The sequence below is a fragment of the Corapipo altera genome, unplaced genomic scaffold, assembly GCF_003945725.1.
Source record: "Corapipo altera isolate COAL_440 unplaced genomic scaffold, ASM394572v1 289, whole genome shotgun sequence".
Lineage (NCBI taxonomy): Eukaryota > Metazoa > Chordata > Aves > Passeriformes > Pipridae > Corapipo > Corapipo altera.
In genome coordinates this window covers 32,512-48,104 of record NW_020885101.1, presented here as the reverse complement: position 1 = coordinate 48,104, position 15,593 = coordinate 32,512, and the positions used below count along the sequence as shown (strand labels likewise).

Below are 15,593 nucleotides of genomic sequence, written 5' to 3'. Positions count from 1 at the left end.
CCCGGGGTGTCCCGGGAGCTCGGGGGTCCCGGCGGGTCCCGCCCGGTCCGGTCCCGCCGCCACATCCGGGCTCCGCCCGGCGCGGGCGCTGATTGGGTGACGGGGCGGTCACGTGGCCGTGTCCCCGGGCGGGGGCGGTGGCGCGCGCAGGTGAGCGGGGCCGGAACCGGAACCGGGAGCTCGGCCCGGGGGGCGCGGGGGACCCGCCCCCGGCCCGCCCGCTCCGGTGCCGGTGCTCAGGTGCCCGCTCCGACCCGACCCGGTGCCGGTGCTCAGGTGCCCGGTCCGGTCCGCTCCGTACAGGTGCTCCGCCGGCCCGGTCCGCCCGTGGCATTCGGGGCCGGCATCCCTAAGGTGTCCGCCCCGTCCCGCACCCCCTGTGCCCCGTCCTAATCCCCACGCATAGCCCGGTCCTGTCCCCGCACCCCGTTCGGTCCTGCCGGGCTCTCCCGGTAACCCGTCCCGGTGCCCCCGTTCCCTGCCCGCTCCCCGGGCCCCGCGTCCCGCCCGTGTCACCCCCCGCCACCGTCGCTGCCCCTCTGCCCGCGCCCCCGTGCCCGGTGCCCGCGGCTCCCCCTCCCCGCGGGACAGGACGTGGCACTGGGCTGTCCCGACTCCTTCCCGGGCCGCAGGTGAGGGTGGGTCAGCGCCGGTGCCGCTCCGCCCCCGCCCGCCCCCGCAGCTCCGCTGTCCCCGCCATGGCCGGCTGCGGGGCCCCGGGACCCCTGCCCGGGCCGAGCGGCCCCGGCTCCGCGCTGGGGGAGGAGGAGGAGGACGAAGAGCCGTCCCTGGGCTGCGACGGGGACCTGGAGGTGAATCCCTACGACGGGCTGCCCTTCTCCTCCCGCTACTATGAGCTGCTGCGGCAGCGCCGGGAGCTGCCGGTCTGGACCACCAAGTACAGCTTCATGGAGCACCTGGAGGGGAACAGCGGCATCGTCCTGGTGTCCGGCCCGCCCGGCACCGGCAAGAGCACCCAGGTGAGGGGAGGGCTGTCCCGGGGCACAGGGGTGTCCGGCCTCGCCGGGCGCTGCGCGTGGGTCCTGCCGGAGCCCACGGAAGGACCGGAGCCGCTGGGACACACGGAGGGGGTGTCGGACCCCTGGGGCCGCTGCGCTGAGCCCGGCGGGGCTGGGTGGGGACTGGGATGTGCCGGGGCTGGCGCTGGGCCCCGGGCAAAGCCTTGGCACGAGCTGAGAAGCGCTGCCACGAGAGCAGCTGGCCCCGGAGATGGCACAGGGTGGGGGGAATGGCCCCTCCCCAGAGCTGAGCCCAGCGCAGGGCCAGTGGCGGGGCTGAGGTGCCATTTACCCCCTGCCCACCCCAGGGAGCTGGTCCCACCCGGCAGCCACTGGCGGCACCCAGGGACAGCGCCGGGGACTTTGACCAGGGAGGGATCACTGGAGCTGCCATGAGGCTGCACTGGACTGGGTCAGCACTATTGGCCCTGGGCTGTTGGGGTGTGGGCCCTGGGCTCGGGCCACTTGCCCAGATCACCTCCCTGGGTGTGACCTGCTGAGTTCCTGGGCTCAGCCAGCCCGGATGGATTTGTGGAATAAATCCTCCGTGTGGGCCCCAGACATGGTGTTTTTGGGTGCAGCACCCTGCCTGCAGTCCCTGTAGGGCCCTGGGACACTGGGGGCACAAGGGCACTGCTCGTGGGGGGCACACAGGACAGGGTGAAGCAGGACTCTGGTCTCCAGTGCCCAAGGGACATACGTGTGGCCCTGGCATTGTCCCACACTGCCCAGCTGGGCGCTTGGCCAGCAACTGCTCTCTGGTGCTCCCTTCCCTGTCACTCTCTAAGGGTTTTCCTGGACTGTTGTCCCGTATCCCTAATGTGAGAGCAGGGCTGCAGTGTCCCATACCAGGGCAGGAAGGTGTGGGTGTGGGGTGGTGGGGCTCCTGTCACAGGTTGTTGATCTGAGAGGTGACAGGAGTAGGGAGGGAAGGTCCTGCCTGGACCTCTGGATAGGCTCTGGCCCCAAAGGTCCTGCAGCTGGATCCCTGGAGAGAATCCCTGTGCCCTTTGGAGGGGCACAGCAGGGAGGGGCTGGGCCTGAGACAATGCTGACCCCCACCCTGTCCCCACAGATCCCGCAGTGGTGCGCCGAGTACGCTCTGTCTCTGCAATTTGCCCATGGGCTGGTGGCCTGCACCCAGCCCCACAGCCTGGCTGCCCTCAGCCTCTCCCTGCGTGTAGCCGACGAGATGGACCTGAACCTGGGCCACGAGGTGGGCTACTGCGTGCCCCACGAGGACTGCTGCACTGCCGAGACCATCCTCAGGTACGGGAGGGATGGGGCCCGGCGGGCCTGTGCTGGGAGTGCAGCACTCTAATCCCACTGAGCTCCCCGTAATCCCTTAATCCAGCCGGGCCTCGCCGGGGAGTGGTGCCGGGGGGGGCTGGCTGTCTCCCTCCTTCCTGCCTGCTGCCTGCCTGCCTGCCTGCTGCCGTGGGGAGGGGCTGAGGCGCTCCCCCCCGCCGGGGGTCCACGCTGACAGGGTGGGGCTGTGGCAGGTTCTGCTCGGACGAGATGCTGCTGCGGGAGATGACGTCGGACCCGCTGCTGCGGCAGTACGGGGTGGTGGTGCTGGACGAGGCGCAGGAGCGCACGGTGCCCACGGACGCGCTGCTGGGGCTGCTCAAGGACGTGCTGCGCCAGCGCCCGGCGCTGCGGCTCGTGGTGGTCACTGCCCCCGCCCTGGAGCCGCGGCTGCGCGCCTTCTGCGGGGACCCCCCTGTGGTGCGGGTCCCGGGGCACAGCCCCCCGCCACAGCTGCTCTACCGGGAGCCACCGGCCCACGGGCGCGTGGCCGCTGCCTGCCAGGCCGTGCTGGACATCCACGGGCGCCAGGAACCCGGCCACGTCCTGATCTTCCTGGCCAGCGAGCAGGTGAGCTGTCAGGGGAGCAAGGCAGGAGAGGCTTGGGGGATCCCTCTCAGTGGGGAGCCCTGAGGATGCTAAGGGATGCTGGAGACCAAACTGGTGGAGCTGGGGCTCCTCTGCAAAGGGGCTATGGGTGCTGGTGGGCAGTGGAAACGGGTGCGGGGCACGGAGCAGCACCCTGACCTCAGGGCGGGGTGTGCCCTTCCCCAGGAGATCTCCGAGTGCTGTGCTGCCATCCAGACGGAGGCCGTGGCGCTGAGCCCGGCGCTGGGCCCACTGCTGGTGCTGCCGCTGCACCCCGGGGTGGGCCGGGCCGCACAGCGACTGTATGAGGCGCCCGAGGAGAGCTGGGAGCGGCGCGTCATCGTCACCCACTGGCTCGGGGACTCGTCCTTCTCGCTGGGCACCGTGCGCTTCGTCATCGACTCGGGGCTGGAGCTGCGCAGCGTGAGTGGGATGGGGGACACGAGGGGGAGTCCCAGGGAGAGGGTTGGCTCTGCTCCAGGCACAGTGGGGGGTGGGCTGCAGGGTCCGCTCAGCCATCATGGTGCTTCAGGCTGGGATGAGGGAGGTGGCAGCAGTGGCCCTGCAGTGGCAGGCAGGGGGGCCTTGGGGGAGGGTGGGGGCTCCCCTGCAGTGTCCCCCTCACATCCTCACTGCAGGTGTACAACCCTCGCATCCGCGCCGAGTCCCAGGTGCTGCGGCCCATCAGCCGGAGCCAGGCAGAGTCGCGCATGCAGCGGGCAGCTGGCAGCCCCTCAGGTGAGACCCCTGCCCCGATGTCCCCCTGGAGCTGTTGTCCCACCCCCTGCAACCCCTCTCAGCCGTGTCCCACCTCATGGCCCCTCTCCTGCAGGCACGTGCCTGCGCCTATACTCGGAGGCCTTCGAGCAGCGCCTGCCCCCCAGCCCCGCGCCCCACGTCAGCGAGACCAGCCTGAGCCGCCTCGTGCTGCTGCTGAAGCGCCTGGACATCGCTGACATGGGCCAGTGTGACTTCCTCGACCGCCCAGGTAGAGCCTGTGGGGTGAGGTAGGGACCAGGCATGCTGTGGGAGGCTGTGCCAGAGAGCTACAGGCTGACCATGGCCATGACTGTGGCCTGGGTTGTCTCTGGAGAGGGGCTGGGGGGCCTGGCAGCTGTAGGAGGAGGGTGGGCAGAGCTGCCTGACATCCCACCCCAGCCCCCGAGTCGCTGATGCAAGCACTGGAGGACCTGGACTACCTGGCAGCTCTGGACGACGATGGGAACCTGTCGGAGGTGGGGATCATCATGTCGGAGTTTCCGCTGGACCCACAGCTGGCCAAGGCCCTCATCGCCTCCTGCGAATTCGACTGCGTGGAGGAGATGGTCAGCCTGGCTGCCATGCTCACAGGTACCGTGCGGGGGGGCAGCCAGCACTGCAGGGGGGTGCTGGGGGCACACCGTGACCCCCCTGCCCGCCCCCAGCGTCCCCCTGCTTCGTGCCCCCATCCACACACCTGGAGGAGGCCGTGGCTCTGCGCCGGCGGGCACTGCTGCACCCCAACGGGGACCACTTCACCCTCATCAACATCTTCAATGCCTTCCAGCAGCGTGAGCATGGGCAGGGGGGCGGGGGGCTGCACCCCTGTGGGCGTCCCACAGACCCCTCAGTATCCCCTGCACCCCTGTGGCTGTCCCACAGCTGCCCTGTGTGGCCCCTGTACCCCGGCAGGCACCCTACAGCCCCCTCACCTGTCCCCAGCCCGGCCACACGAGGGTTTGGAAGGGGGACAGCCTGGTCCCTGTCCCTGGTGCAGGGAGGGGATGCAGCCGGTGGGAGCTGTGCCAGCTTCTGTAACCCCTGAGACCCCAGCCCTCTGAGGTCTCTGCTGCCCCCTCCCCATCCCTGTGTCGCTGGCACCCCTGTCCTGTCCCTATGTCACTGACTTTGCCGTCTAACTCTTGTCGCTGTGTCACTGACCCTGCTGTCCCATCCCTCTTCCCATGCTGCCGACCCCACTGTCCCATCCCTGTCCCCACCCCACTGACCCTGCTGTCCTGCAGACGCCGGGGACGAGGGCTGGTGCCGGAAGCACGGGGTGGGCGCGGAGGGGCTGCGCCTGGCGGGCACGGTGCGCGCCGAGCTGCTGGAGGTGATGCGGCGCATCGAGCTGCCCGTCTCACCGCCCGCCTTCGGCTCCGACGCCAACGCCCTCAACATCCAGCGGGCCCTCATCTCCGGGTACTTCCTAAAGGTGGGTCCAGGGACTGTGGGGGGGCTGTGGTGGGCCGTGGGGGGTGTACCATCACCCCACTCCCTTCTACTCTGCTCCCAGGTCGCCCGTGACATCGATGGCTCTGGCAACTACGTGATGCTGACACACAAACACGTGGCACACCTGGCCCCCGCCTGCGGGTACCTGCTGCGGCCGCCCCCCCGCCGCCTGCCCCCCTGGGTGCTCTACCACGAGTTCACCATCTCCCAGGACAACTGCCTGCGCGTGGTCTCGGAGATCCAGCCCCAAATGTGAGGGCTTGGGGACGGGGAGGGACAGGGCCCTCTGGGGGGTCCCCGCTGCTGCCTGACCCCCTGTCCCCATAGGTTGGTGGAGCTGGCCCCCCAGTACTACCTGAGCAACCTGCCACCCAGCGAGGGCCGGGACCTGCTGATGGAGCTGCGGGAGAAGGTGGTGGCGACAGAGGATGCGCCAGCGGGGCCGGAGCCGCTGGCGGAGGCGGCCGGACGGGAGGCTGTGGAGGGGGACGTCTGTGTCCTGCAGTGAGCCGGAGCACCAGAGCCCCAGCAGGGGCTGCCTGGGCTTGGCTGTGACACTGGAGATGGGGGAGCCCTGGAGGGTCCCTGGGGGGGCCATGCGGCTGCAGGGGCTGTCCCTGGCCCCAGGGAGGTGTGGGCACGACTGGGCACGGCCCCAGCGCTGCACCACGGGCAGTCGTGGGCCAGCGGCCGTGGGGCCACTGTGGCACCTCAGAGCACGGACTGGGGAGTGCTGGCCCCGGCCAGGGGAGTTGTGTGGGCCCTCCCCACCGGGCTCCTTCCCCCTGTCTTTTCCCAGGGTTCTGCTGGGGTGGAGGCACCGCTTGTCCTGCTGCCCCCACGCCTGGGGCCGAGGGCCTGCACACGGGTCCCTCCTGTATAAAGTTTTGTGACCTTTGCTCCTGGTCTCACGTCCATGACTGCAGCCAAGGGGTCCAGCTGGAGTGGGGTCTGTCCTGCTGTGGGATATCACGGAGGGGTCTGACTGGGACAGGCTCTGTCTCTGCTGCTCTCTCTGGGGAGTTTCTGTCTGTGAGGCCTCGTTCCCCTCCCGCCTCTGTTTTGAGTGTCATGCTGGGTCCCCAGCCACGCTGAGGTCTGAGGGCAGCCCTGGCCTTTTCACCGGGGCTTCCCTTCCCTAGTTGCGGTTCTTCTGCAGAAGCCAAGGGGAAGCTGTGGCCAGCGAGGGGGGGTGAGCAACCCCCTAAACGTGCTGCCAGTGCCTCCTCCCCCAGCATGGGACAGGGCATGGGTGCACCCCCAGGCGAGGTGCCCGCCCTCCTCCCTCCCCTCTTGTGGTCCCCCCTTCCAGCCTCAGGATTCTCTACAGCCCTGGCACTACAGCCAAGGGCTGAGCCTCTGCCTGGGGGGTCAAGGGTCCTGCTCCCTCTTCCCTCCCTTCAGCCCATGCACAGGGGCTTGACTCTGCTCAGGAAGGGACCTGGAGGCTCCACTGCCTTGTGCTGGCCACAGAGACTCGAAAGGTGAGGGCTGGGCTCCCCCAAGGCTCCCGCAGCCCCCACTTCCCCTTTGCTTTCTAGGAGCCCCAGAAAGTACATGAGCAGGCACAGTGCTCCCCTTCCCGGGGCAGGGGCTGCCCTGTGCCCTCACCCTGGGCTGGCAGTGGTTGCAATGACAAAGGAGGGTGGCTGGTGGCCACAGTGTCCTCTGTCCATGTGACCCCATCCCTGTACAGCATCCCATGGGATGTGCAGTGCCCCAAAGAGGGGAGGGAAGGGACAAGACAACCCGTGCCACGGCCCAGCCAGCAGGGCCCAGCCCCTCTCCGGACCTCAGGGGCCAGTGCTGATGGACCTCAGATGGTCCCACCAGACTGCTGATGGTCCCACCCCATGGCAGGGTGCTGTGGGGGCTCTGTGGGGCATGTGGTGATGTGCAGACCCTCGGGGTGGTGCAGGGGCTCAGGAGGAGCCCCCTCTGGGGGAGCTGGGACCACCCAGGACCCCGGCACTGTCCTGTGTGCCCCTGCTGACCCTTGCCTGGTCGTTCCTGGGGTGACCCGTCCTCCAGCGGTCAGGGCAGGGCAGCAGGTCCGGGTGACCCCTGCCTGGGAAGTACCAGCGGTGAGTCCTGGGGCCGGGTGGGTGGGGGGCTGAGCACGGCTCCCACACAGCTCTCTCCACTTCTGAGAACTGTGATGCTGCTGTGGTTGCACCTTGGGGCACCCCCGTGGAGTCCAGCCCAGTATAAATCCACAGCCCCCGGCCCTACTGTGCCCACCGGAGTCACTGGAGCAGCAGGCGCAGAGGTAGGCACAGACAGGAGGGTGGGGGGTCCCGGGGTGACTGGGGGATCTCGGGGGTGTCCTGCTCGGGGATGCTGCTCCCACGGCCGGGTACTCTGCCTTTGGTGGCCCTGCTGGCTCTGCCCCTCTCCCAGGGTACGTCCAGCCCCCCACCCGGGGCTGCCCTTCCCCTACCCTTCTCTTCCCCTTCCCCTCCCAGATGCTGGGGCTGGTGGGGCTGGTGCTGTGCCTCGTGCCCGTGGACACCCTGACTGCCTTCCCCCCAAAGTGTGAGTGCTGCTGCCCCCCGGGCACGGGGGAGGCCTTGGAGGGGGAACCTCCCAATGGGAGGGGGCTGCAGGGACCTCACACCAATTGGAGGGAGCAGGGGGTATACCCATCCTGCATCCCTCTGATAGGGGTCAGACAGCTCTGCTGAGGGGTTTGAGAGAGGGCATGAGGGTGATAGGGGGATGGATGTGGGGTGAGGGAGAGGGGGGGTGGATGTGGGGGGATGGATGGAACAGGTGGGAATGGATTTAGGGTGCAGGAGCAGGGAGATGGATGTGGGGTGATGGGACAGATGGGAATGGATTTGGGGTGCAGGAGCAGGGTGGGGACCATGGGGCAGGATGGCTGAAGGGCACCCAGCCCCGTGCTGGTGTGAGGGACAAGCTGCCCCCAGCACAGCCCATCTCTGACCCCAGGCTCTGCCTCTCACCTGCAGTCCAGGTGGGGCAGCTGAACGAGGACGTGGTGGTGCAGTGTGACACGTTGGAGCCACACATCAGCTGGACACTGAACGGGGAGCAGGAGCCCATGGCCGAACTGGAGGCTGAGGGCCGGAACCTCACCATCCTCGGCTTAGACCTGCCAGCCACGGGCAACTACAGCTGCTGGGCCGGCCCTGTCCTGCTGGACACCACCTACGTGGTGGTCAGCGGTGCCCGTAAGGAGGGACGTGGCTGGGAGAGCCCGGGCAGGGGGGTGATGGGGTGCAGGGACGGGGGGCAGGCTGGGGACCCAGAGCTGCTCATGTGCCGTCCATGGGGCTGCACCAGGCAGGGCTTTGGGGCCGGGGGAGCCTCACCAGTGCTGAGCAGGGAGGGGGCATCGCTCCCAGCCCCACACCCCCCTACCCCCCTCGGCCCCCCAGGCGAGGAAGAGATCAACGTGTCCTGCCAGGCTGAGTCCTACCACGGCTCCTTCCACTGCTCCTGGCCTGGGCCCCCCTCTGTCGTCTTCCGTGCCCGCCTCACACGCAGGTGGGTGTCCTGGGACCTCCCAGACCCACCCCAGCCCCTCGGCCAACCAGCCCTCACACCTGCTCACGCCTCCCTCCCCTCAGCGATGGCTCCGTGAGTCCGTGGGTGCCAGTGGCCGGGGCCCACGGCCGGTTCAACGCCAGCCTGGCCGACCCCTCGTTCTGCCCCTTCGGTGAGGAGCTGCGTCCGCTGTGGCTGCACCTGGAGGGGCTCTCAGACACCTCCTACCTCAGCCTCTCCAAGCACTTCTTCCTCCGTGACATTGGTGAGCTCAGGGCAGCAGCAGCCCGAGGGATGGGGACGTTCAAGGGGCACTGGGGGCTCTGAGGGGGGCTCAGCCCCCATCCTGAGCCCCCCCTGCCCGCAGTGCGTCCCGCCCCGCCCCAGGAGTTGACCCTGCGGTGGCAGGGGGAGCAGCTCCACCTGGCCTGGGCACCCCCAGCCTCCTGGCAGCGCCCCACCTCCTACTTTGTGCTGCTCTACCATCTGCAGTACGAGCTCCTCAATGGCACCCAGGTAACAGGGGTCCCTGCCCAGCCGGACCCCACACACACCCACCCTGCCCTGTGTCCCCATCCTGCCCCGTGTCCCCACCCTGCCCCATCCTGGGCTCTTCCCTGTACTGGGGGGCATTGGGAACAGGGACTCTCTGCAGGTTCAGCCATGGCCCCCTCCCCACTCTGCTGCTTCTCTCCTTGAGGCAATGAATTGTCACCCCTGGCTGTCACCTCTGCTCCCCCCAGCTCTGCCCCCACTCCTCTGCCATGGCTTCCCCCTACCCGAGGATCTGCCCAGGCCATGACCTGCCCCCTTTGCAGGTTGAGCGGTTCGTGGAGGGCGTGGAGGAGACAGAGGTGCAGGTGGGTGCACAGCGGGTGCGCATCAGCTGCCGGGACCCCTACACCCCCCTGGCTTGGAGCCCCTGGAGCCCCTGGCAGGACCTCAACACACGATAACGCTGGCTCTGAGCACGCTGACCCCATGCACAGACATCTCCTTTCCCCAGCACCCTTTCCCTCCCCTCCACAAACCTCCAGGGGCACACCTGGGGCTGGGGGGACCCCAATGGGACAGCCACAGTGGGACAGGCACCAGCACCCACCTTGCTCTCCCTTGTACTGCTCAGAAAAGGCTTTTTCCCTTGTTAAAAAGGGGTTTTTTTCCCCCCTATTAAAGCGCTGGGCTTGACTCTGTTACCACAAACCCTGGTCTGTGTCTGTGTGGGTATGGGGGTGCTGGGCCCCCACAACTCCCCAGAGGGCTCCTGGCCTGAGCAGGGCTTGGCCCTGGGGTCCTTCTGTATGACTGGAACAGACTCCCTGCTCGAGCCAGCCCAGCTCATGGACAGCCCAGGTGGAGGGTCCCCACAGCCCTGCCCAGCTGTCCATAGGTGTCCTGGACCCCCCTAATCCTCACCGATCCCCCCTAATCCTCACCAACCCCCACAGAAGTGGGGCAGCATCCTCAGTCTCAGGGGCAGCACCCAGGGGGCAAGTCCTGAGGGGTAGCACCCCATTCCCACGTCCTGGGGAGCAGGATCCTGTCCTGACCCCAGGAGCACCAGTCCTAGAGCAGGACATGGTCACGGTCCAGTGGGGGGGGCAGGGGTCACCCGACAGCAGTGGGGGGCTCAGGTCCCACTGGAGCTGTGGCTGGGCCCCCACGATGTGCCCCCTCGGTGTTCGGGAGGGTGCCCAGCCCAGGCTGAAGGGCTGCACCAGGCGGGATGGAGCCCGGGCCCCACCCCTGAGCTCCTCCCCTTGGAGCCCCCCCGGGCCTCTGCTCTGCCGCAGACCCCCGGAGCGCAGAGGGTGCTCCTGGCCGGGGTCCTGCCCCCTGCCCCCCCCACTCCCCAACCCCAAGACGGGTCGGCTCCGGGTGATGCCACGGAGCTTTATTGAGGTGCTTCCCGCGGGTCTGGGCCGGGACCCCCACCCCAGAGAGGCTGGTGAGTGTGTGGCCCCACGGGCGCTGCCCTCCCGGGGGTCCCAGGACAGGGGGCAGGCGGGGGCACAGGAGTCTGGGGGCCCGTGGCACGAGGGGGCAGAAGGACCAAGACTCTGCGAGTCCAGAGGGGTCCAGAGGGTCCGAGGGTACCACGGCCCGAGGTCGGGGGTCCTGGGGCACAGGAGTCGAGGGTCTGGGGTTCGGTGGAGGGACCGGGGTCCGGTCACAGTGGGACAGGGGGTCTGGTGGTGGGGCTGAGGGTCCGGTCACGGTGCCGGGGGTCCGGTGGTCACGGCGGGTTCGGTGATGGGAGCGGGGCTCCAGGGGTCCGATCATGGCGGGGCCAGACCGCCCAGGCGCAGCTCCTCGCTCTCCAGCATCTCCCTGGAAGAGAAGGGCCGGGTTGAGCCCCGCGCTCCCCGCGCTCCCCGCGCCTCCCCCCGCGTACCGGTACGCGGCGATCTCCGCCTCCAGCGCCATCCGCAGCCGCAGCAGCGCCGGGTACTCCCGCAGGCACCGGGCCATCTCCGCCTCTGCCGCCCCGATCTCCCGCTCCAGCTCCGCCACCCGCTCCTGAGCCGGGCCGTCAGCAGCGCCGAGACCGCGGGGCGACCCCCGGGACCCGCGGCCGAACATCCTCCCCACAGGGACCCCCAGCCCGACCCCCGCCCCGCACGGACCCCCACCCGCGATCCGAACCCCGCCTAACACGGACTCCCGGGATCCCCGGCCCGGTCCCCGCCCCGCACGGACCTCGGGATCCTCAGCCCCACACCGACACCCACCCACACGGACACCCCAGCCCCCGCCCCCCCCAAACACCCCCATGCCATCCCTCGCCCCCTCCCGCTGCCTCCCCGGGCCCCTCAGCTCCATCGGGACGCCCCGACCCCGCCCCTCCCCATCCTCCCCCTTCACCCCATCCCTCCAGGCATCCAGCCCCGGCACCACCCCTCCCCCTCCCCAAAACACCACCCCCTCCTCGCATCCCAGCCCCCCGTTCCCTCCCAGCCCCCCAGGCACTCCCCGACCCCCTCCCATCCCGCACCTGGTACTTGGCCAGCTCCCCGCTCCGCCGGTCCCGCAGCCCCTCCAGCTGCCGGTGTAACGCACCCACCGCCCCCCGCAGCGCCTCCACCTCGGCGGCTCGGGCTCGCAGCAGCCTCCGGTAACCGGCAGCCTCAGCACGGGCACGGAGAACCGCCTCGCCGCCGCCGCCCCACCGGCACCGGGGCCGGCCCTCAGCCGCGCTCATCCCGGTGGTGATGCTGTTCCACTCCCCCCCGCGTCACGGAACAGCAGCCAATCCCGCCGGTACCGGCTGTCCGACTCCTCCCGGCAGCAGCGGAGGTGGGGGGCCAGCAGCAGCCTGCCCCCAAAAGTGGGGCGAGGGGCCGCAGCGTCGTGGGTAGCAGTCAGGTGGGGGGCAAGGTCAAGTTCGGGGTCAAGGTCGTCGTTGTTCTCCCCCTTCCTCCCCACCATCATCACCAATCGAGGCCAGAGTGGGGCTGGAAGGTCTTGGGAGAGGAAAACCTCCACTTAGGGAGTCACTGGGGAGGGGGCACAGAGATTTGCCAAAGGAGGGGGAGTTCAGCCCCTCTGCCCCCCACGAGTGTGCTGTGGGTCATGAAGGCTCAGTCTGTGGGAGGTGATGGGGGTACCAGGGGGAGTCAGGGGCTGGTACAATCCATCGGCATAGGGAGCACCCCGAGTCCATGGTGGGGGGCCATGGGGGCACGTCTGGGCCCAGGGAGCCGACAGATCGGTGGGTGCAGGGCCAGGGGCCCAGTCCATCAGTCTGTCCCACCACTGGGGAGGAGCCAGAGTGGCCAAGTTCTTCATTCAGCATGGTGGGTACAGCTGGAAGCCGGAGGTGGCAAACTCCAGGGATAAGGCAAGTGGTGTGGTGGGTGCAGACCCCCCTGGGGGGGCAGGTCCCAGCACCAGGAACGGGATGTCCACACTGTGCCCTGCTCCAGGTGGGCTGGGGACTGGCTGCCCCAGCCTGACTCATGGAGCCGCTGGTGGGTTGGCAGCAGGTCCTGAGCAGGGACCCCCAAGGAGCTGCCCTGGCACAGGGACCCTGGGGTGAGGGGGCTGCAGAACCCTGCAGGGTGTAGGGACCTGTCTGTGGGCTCCCAGGGGTCCGAGCAGGGGGCTGCCCACAGTGGTGCTCCAGGTGGGATTTGGTAAAGCTTTGAGTCCAGTTGCAGGGGCATGGCCACCCAGCCAGGGGGCCCAAGGGGGGGCTGTCAGTGGCAGGGAGGGGGCTGCCCATGGGAGGCCCCCAGGAAGCTGCAGTCCCCTCCCTGCTGCAGGCTGGGCTCCCACTGCCACCTCCCGGCACATCAGCGACACCCGGGGCCCTCACACCACAGAGGCCACCCCCGACACCGATGTCACCTTGTTGTCCTCGGCCCAGGGCTGGAGGTTCTGCAGGGCATAGAGCGAGGAGTTGTGCATGCAGAGCGGGTCCTGCGGCAGGGGCTGTGCCAGGCTCTTCTGGAAAGCCTCCTGCTGCAGGTGCAGCATCAGCCGGTTGGCCTGTTGCCGCTCTGCCTCGCGCTCCTCCGCCGTCTGACGCCTGCGGAGACCCACCGATGGTACAGACCACAGCTGGCACCACCAGAGCTGCCCCGCAGCCCTGTCCCTTGTCCCTCAGCACCACCGTGTGTCAGTGTGGCACTGCCCCGTAGCCCTGTCCCTTATCCCTCATCCCTCAGCACCACTGTGTGTCAGTGTGGCACTGCCCCACAGCCCTGTCCCTTGTCCCTCATCCCTCAGCACCACCTTGTGCCGGTGTGGCACATCCCATGACACCATCAGACCTCATCCAGCTGGTCACAGGGGATGCCACGGTGATGGGCGTCCCATCCCTCCCCAGTCCAGCCTTTCCCAGGATGGGGGGGCTTGGCCATAGAGGGAGGCAGCTGCTGGAAGGATCCAGGGGAAGGGCTGCCAGAGGGATGTGGGGTTGGGCTGCTGGAGGGATGTGGGGGTCGTGGTAGCTGCCCTGAGGCCACCCCTGTTACCTCCACTTGGTGCGGCGGTTCTGGAACCAAGTCTTGACCTGGGCATCCGTCATCTTGAGGGCCTTGGCCAGGGTGGCACGCTCGGCCGAGGCCAGGTACTTCTGCCGGTGGAAGCGCTTCTCCAGCTCGCAGATCTGCACCCGGGAGAAGGACGTCCGCGGCTTCTTGCGCTTGGGTGGCGTCCGGTTCTGGTACGGGTGCCCGATGCGTCGCGTGGCCGTGAAGGGTGACAGTGCGGCTGTGGGGAAAGTGGGATGATGGGGGGCTCTGGGGGAGCTCCAGCAGAGCAGGGCAGAGCAGGAGCCCGGGGGGATGCTGGGGAGCTCGGGGCCATGGGGACAGGGAGCTCGGGGGGGGAACCATGGCGATGAGGAGCTCTGGGGGGCCATGGGATAGGGAGCTCCAGGAGGCTACCAGTGCTGCTGGGGAGAGGAGGAGAGGGGGACACCCTGAGTCATCCCTACCTGCTCCCCTGGCCCAGGGACCCAGGGGCAGCTCAAGAGGAGGTTCAAGGGAGGACCCTTTTCCACCGCACAGCCACAGCATGATCGCTCCCCAGCCCAGTGGTGGGCACCAGGACGGGGCAGATGGTCACAGGGCCGATGCAGGACAGTCAGGCTCTGGCTGCCCAAACCCACCCTCCCCACACACCAAGCCCTGCCGCGAGGAGCCTTTGTGACACTGCAGGGTCTGCCCAGCCCTCCCGGGCAGGGGGTGGGACCCCAGCATGTGTCAGGAGGCAGATGGTGTTTCCCTCCATGTCCCGGCATCTGCCTCCATGTGCCAGCAGTGCCCGGGCTGACCAACGGCAGCTGCCGAAGTGCCAGGGGCCGGGGAAGGGGCTGTCCCTTCCCAGAGGAGGTGTGAGCCAGCCCTGACTAGGCCAGTGTGTCGCATTCCCGAATCGAGCTGGAGCCACAGCTTCACGGCAGCGAAGTGGCGCAGGCAAGGTGAGGGTTTGGTAGGGTCAGCACCCAACACCCACTGCCCTCCCGCTCCAGCAGCAGCCATGGCCAAACCATGGCCCCATGGCCCTGTGGCACCACAGCCTTATGGCACCTTGTGGCAACATGGCCATTGCCAGGGCCAGCATGGGCAGGGCTGCACATGGCCCGGACCAAGGGTGACCATGGGCCCTGGGCCCCCATGGCACAAGGACACAGGGCACAGCCCACAGCACCCCGGGGACCTCCTGACAGACCCTCCCTCCCACCCGCGCCCAGGAGGCCGCCTGCCCGCCGGCGGGGGCGGACACGGTCGACGCAGGTGGAGCCGCGCAGTCGGGGGGACGGAGGCCCCCGCGCCCCCTCCCCGCGCAGGGCGGCCCCTCGCCGGGACCAGATGCCGCCCGCCCGCAGCCCACCCCAAGGCCAGCGCTGAGTGATGGCTGCGGCTGAGAGACCCCGTACTGGGAGGGGCCACCCCGTTCACCCTCCGCTGGCGCCAGGCAGGAGACGAGGACGTCACCCACCACCCCTGCACGGGGACGGTGCTTGCTTCGTCACCGCCGCGATGGCGGGGCGGGCCGGGAGGCGAACACGGCTCTGCTGGCACCCGGGTGGGACCCCCACAGTCCCCAGCCTCCCACCCCACACCGCCCCATCACCCTGTGGCTGGTGCGAGGCCCCGAGCCCCACATGGCCCCAGCTTCGTCCCCACACGCGGCCGCGCCGCAGACGTGGCAGCGCCGCCATCTTGGGCGGGAGCCGAGCCGAGCCAGGCGGGGGGTCTCCGGCACCCGCACACGGCCCCGGTGCCCGGGACCCCGACCTGAGCACCTGCTCCTGCTCCTCGGGGGTGCAGCAACCAGTGTCCTGCCCCAGCACTGGTGCTCAGCCCTCAGCACGGCGCTCAGCCCCCGGCCCCACCGGGACCCCTCACCGCCTCCCTGACACCTGTGTCGCTGCCCGCTCACCCCGGCCCCAGCACAGGCCCACCCTGACCTCTCCCACAGCACCGGCACCCTGCGTTCTGC

General features: G+C 69.1%; 4 protein-coding genes across 5 annotated transcripts; 2 read left to right on the top strand and 2 right to left on the bottom strand.

Annotated features, from left to right (window-relative positions):
• Positions 1-212: 212 nt before the first annotated feature.
• DQX1 (DEAQ-box RNA dependent ATPase 1) lies at positions 213-6,035 on the top strand. 2 transcript variants are annotated; one of them, XM_027669717.1, is made up of 11 exons: positions 215-980; positions 2,095-2,288; positions 2,522-2,897; positions 3,102-3,338; positions 3,554-3,653; positions 3,748-3,903; positions 4,074-4,265; positions 4,340-4,465; positions 4,919-5,109; positions 5,191-5,381; positions 5,457-6,035. In XM_027669717.1, the coding sequence occupies exons 1-11, from the start codon at positions 699-701 to the stop codon at positions 5,635-5,637; spliced, it is 2,226 nt and encodes a 741-aa protein (XP_027525518.1). In that variant the 5' UTR covers positions 215-698; the 3' UTR covers positions 5,638-6,035. The 2 variants fall into 2 exon arrangements, with proteins under 2 accessions (XP_027525517.1, XP_027525518.1); XM_027669716.1 differs by having other exon boundaries at positions 213-980; positions 4,919-5,381.
• Positions 5,726-9,595, top strand: LOC113960245 (interleukin-12 subunit beta-like). Its single transcript, XM_027669712.1, has 7 exons — positions 5,726-5,807; positions 7,530-7,664; positions 8,102-8,323; positions 8,531-8,639; positions 8,723-8,904; positions 9,007-9,155; positions 9,458-9,595. Exons 1-7 carry the CDS (start codon positions 5,726-5,728, stop codon positions 9,593-9,595), a joined length of 1,017 nt encoding a protein of 338 aa, XP_027525513.1.
• A 923-nt stretch (positions 9,596-10,518) lies between these two features.
• LOC113960240 (alpha-internexin-like) lies at positions 10,519-11,870 on the bottom strand. The gene is made up of 3 exons (XM_027669703.1): positions 11,635-11,870; positions 11,035-11,159; positions 10,519-10,970 (listed from the first exon to the last, which is right to left on the bottom strand). The coding sequence occupies exons 1-3, from the start codon at positions 11,839-11,841 to the stop codon at positions 10,919-10,921; spliced, it is 384 nt and encodes a 127-aa protein (XP_027525504.1). The 5' UTR covers positions 11,842-11,870; the 3' UTR covers positions 10,519-10,918.
• A 773-nt stretch (positions 11,871-12,643) lies between these two features.
• TLX2 (T cell leukemia homeobox 2) lies at positions 12,644-15,457 on the bottom strand (the record flags this gene model as incomplete). Its single annotated transcript, XM_027669711.1, has 3 exons — positions 12,644-13,170; positions 13,619-13,856; positions 15,397-15,457. Coding segments are annotated over 3 exons (516 nt in total), but the record flags the coding sequence as incomplete, so codon positions are not given.
• Positions 15,458-15,593: the final 136 nt, after the last annotated feature.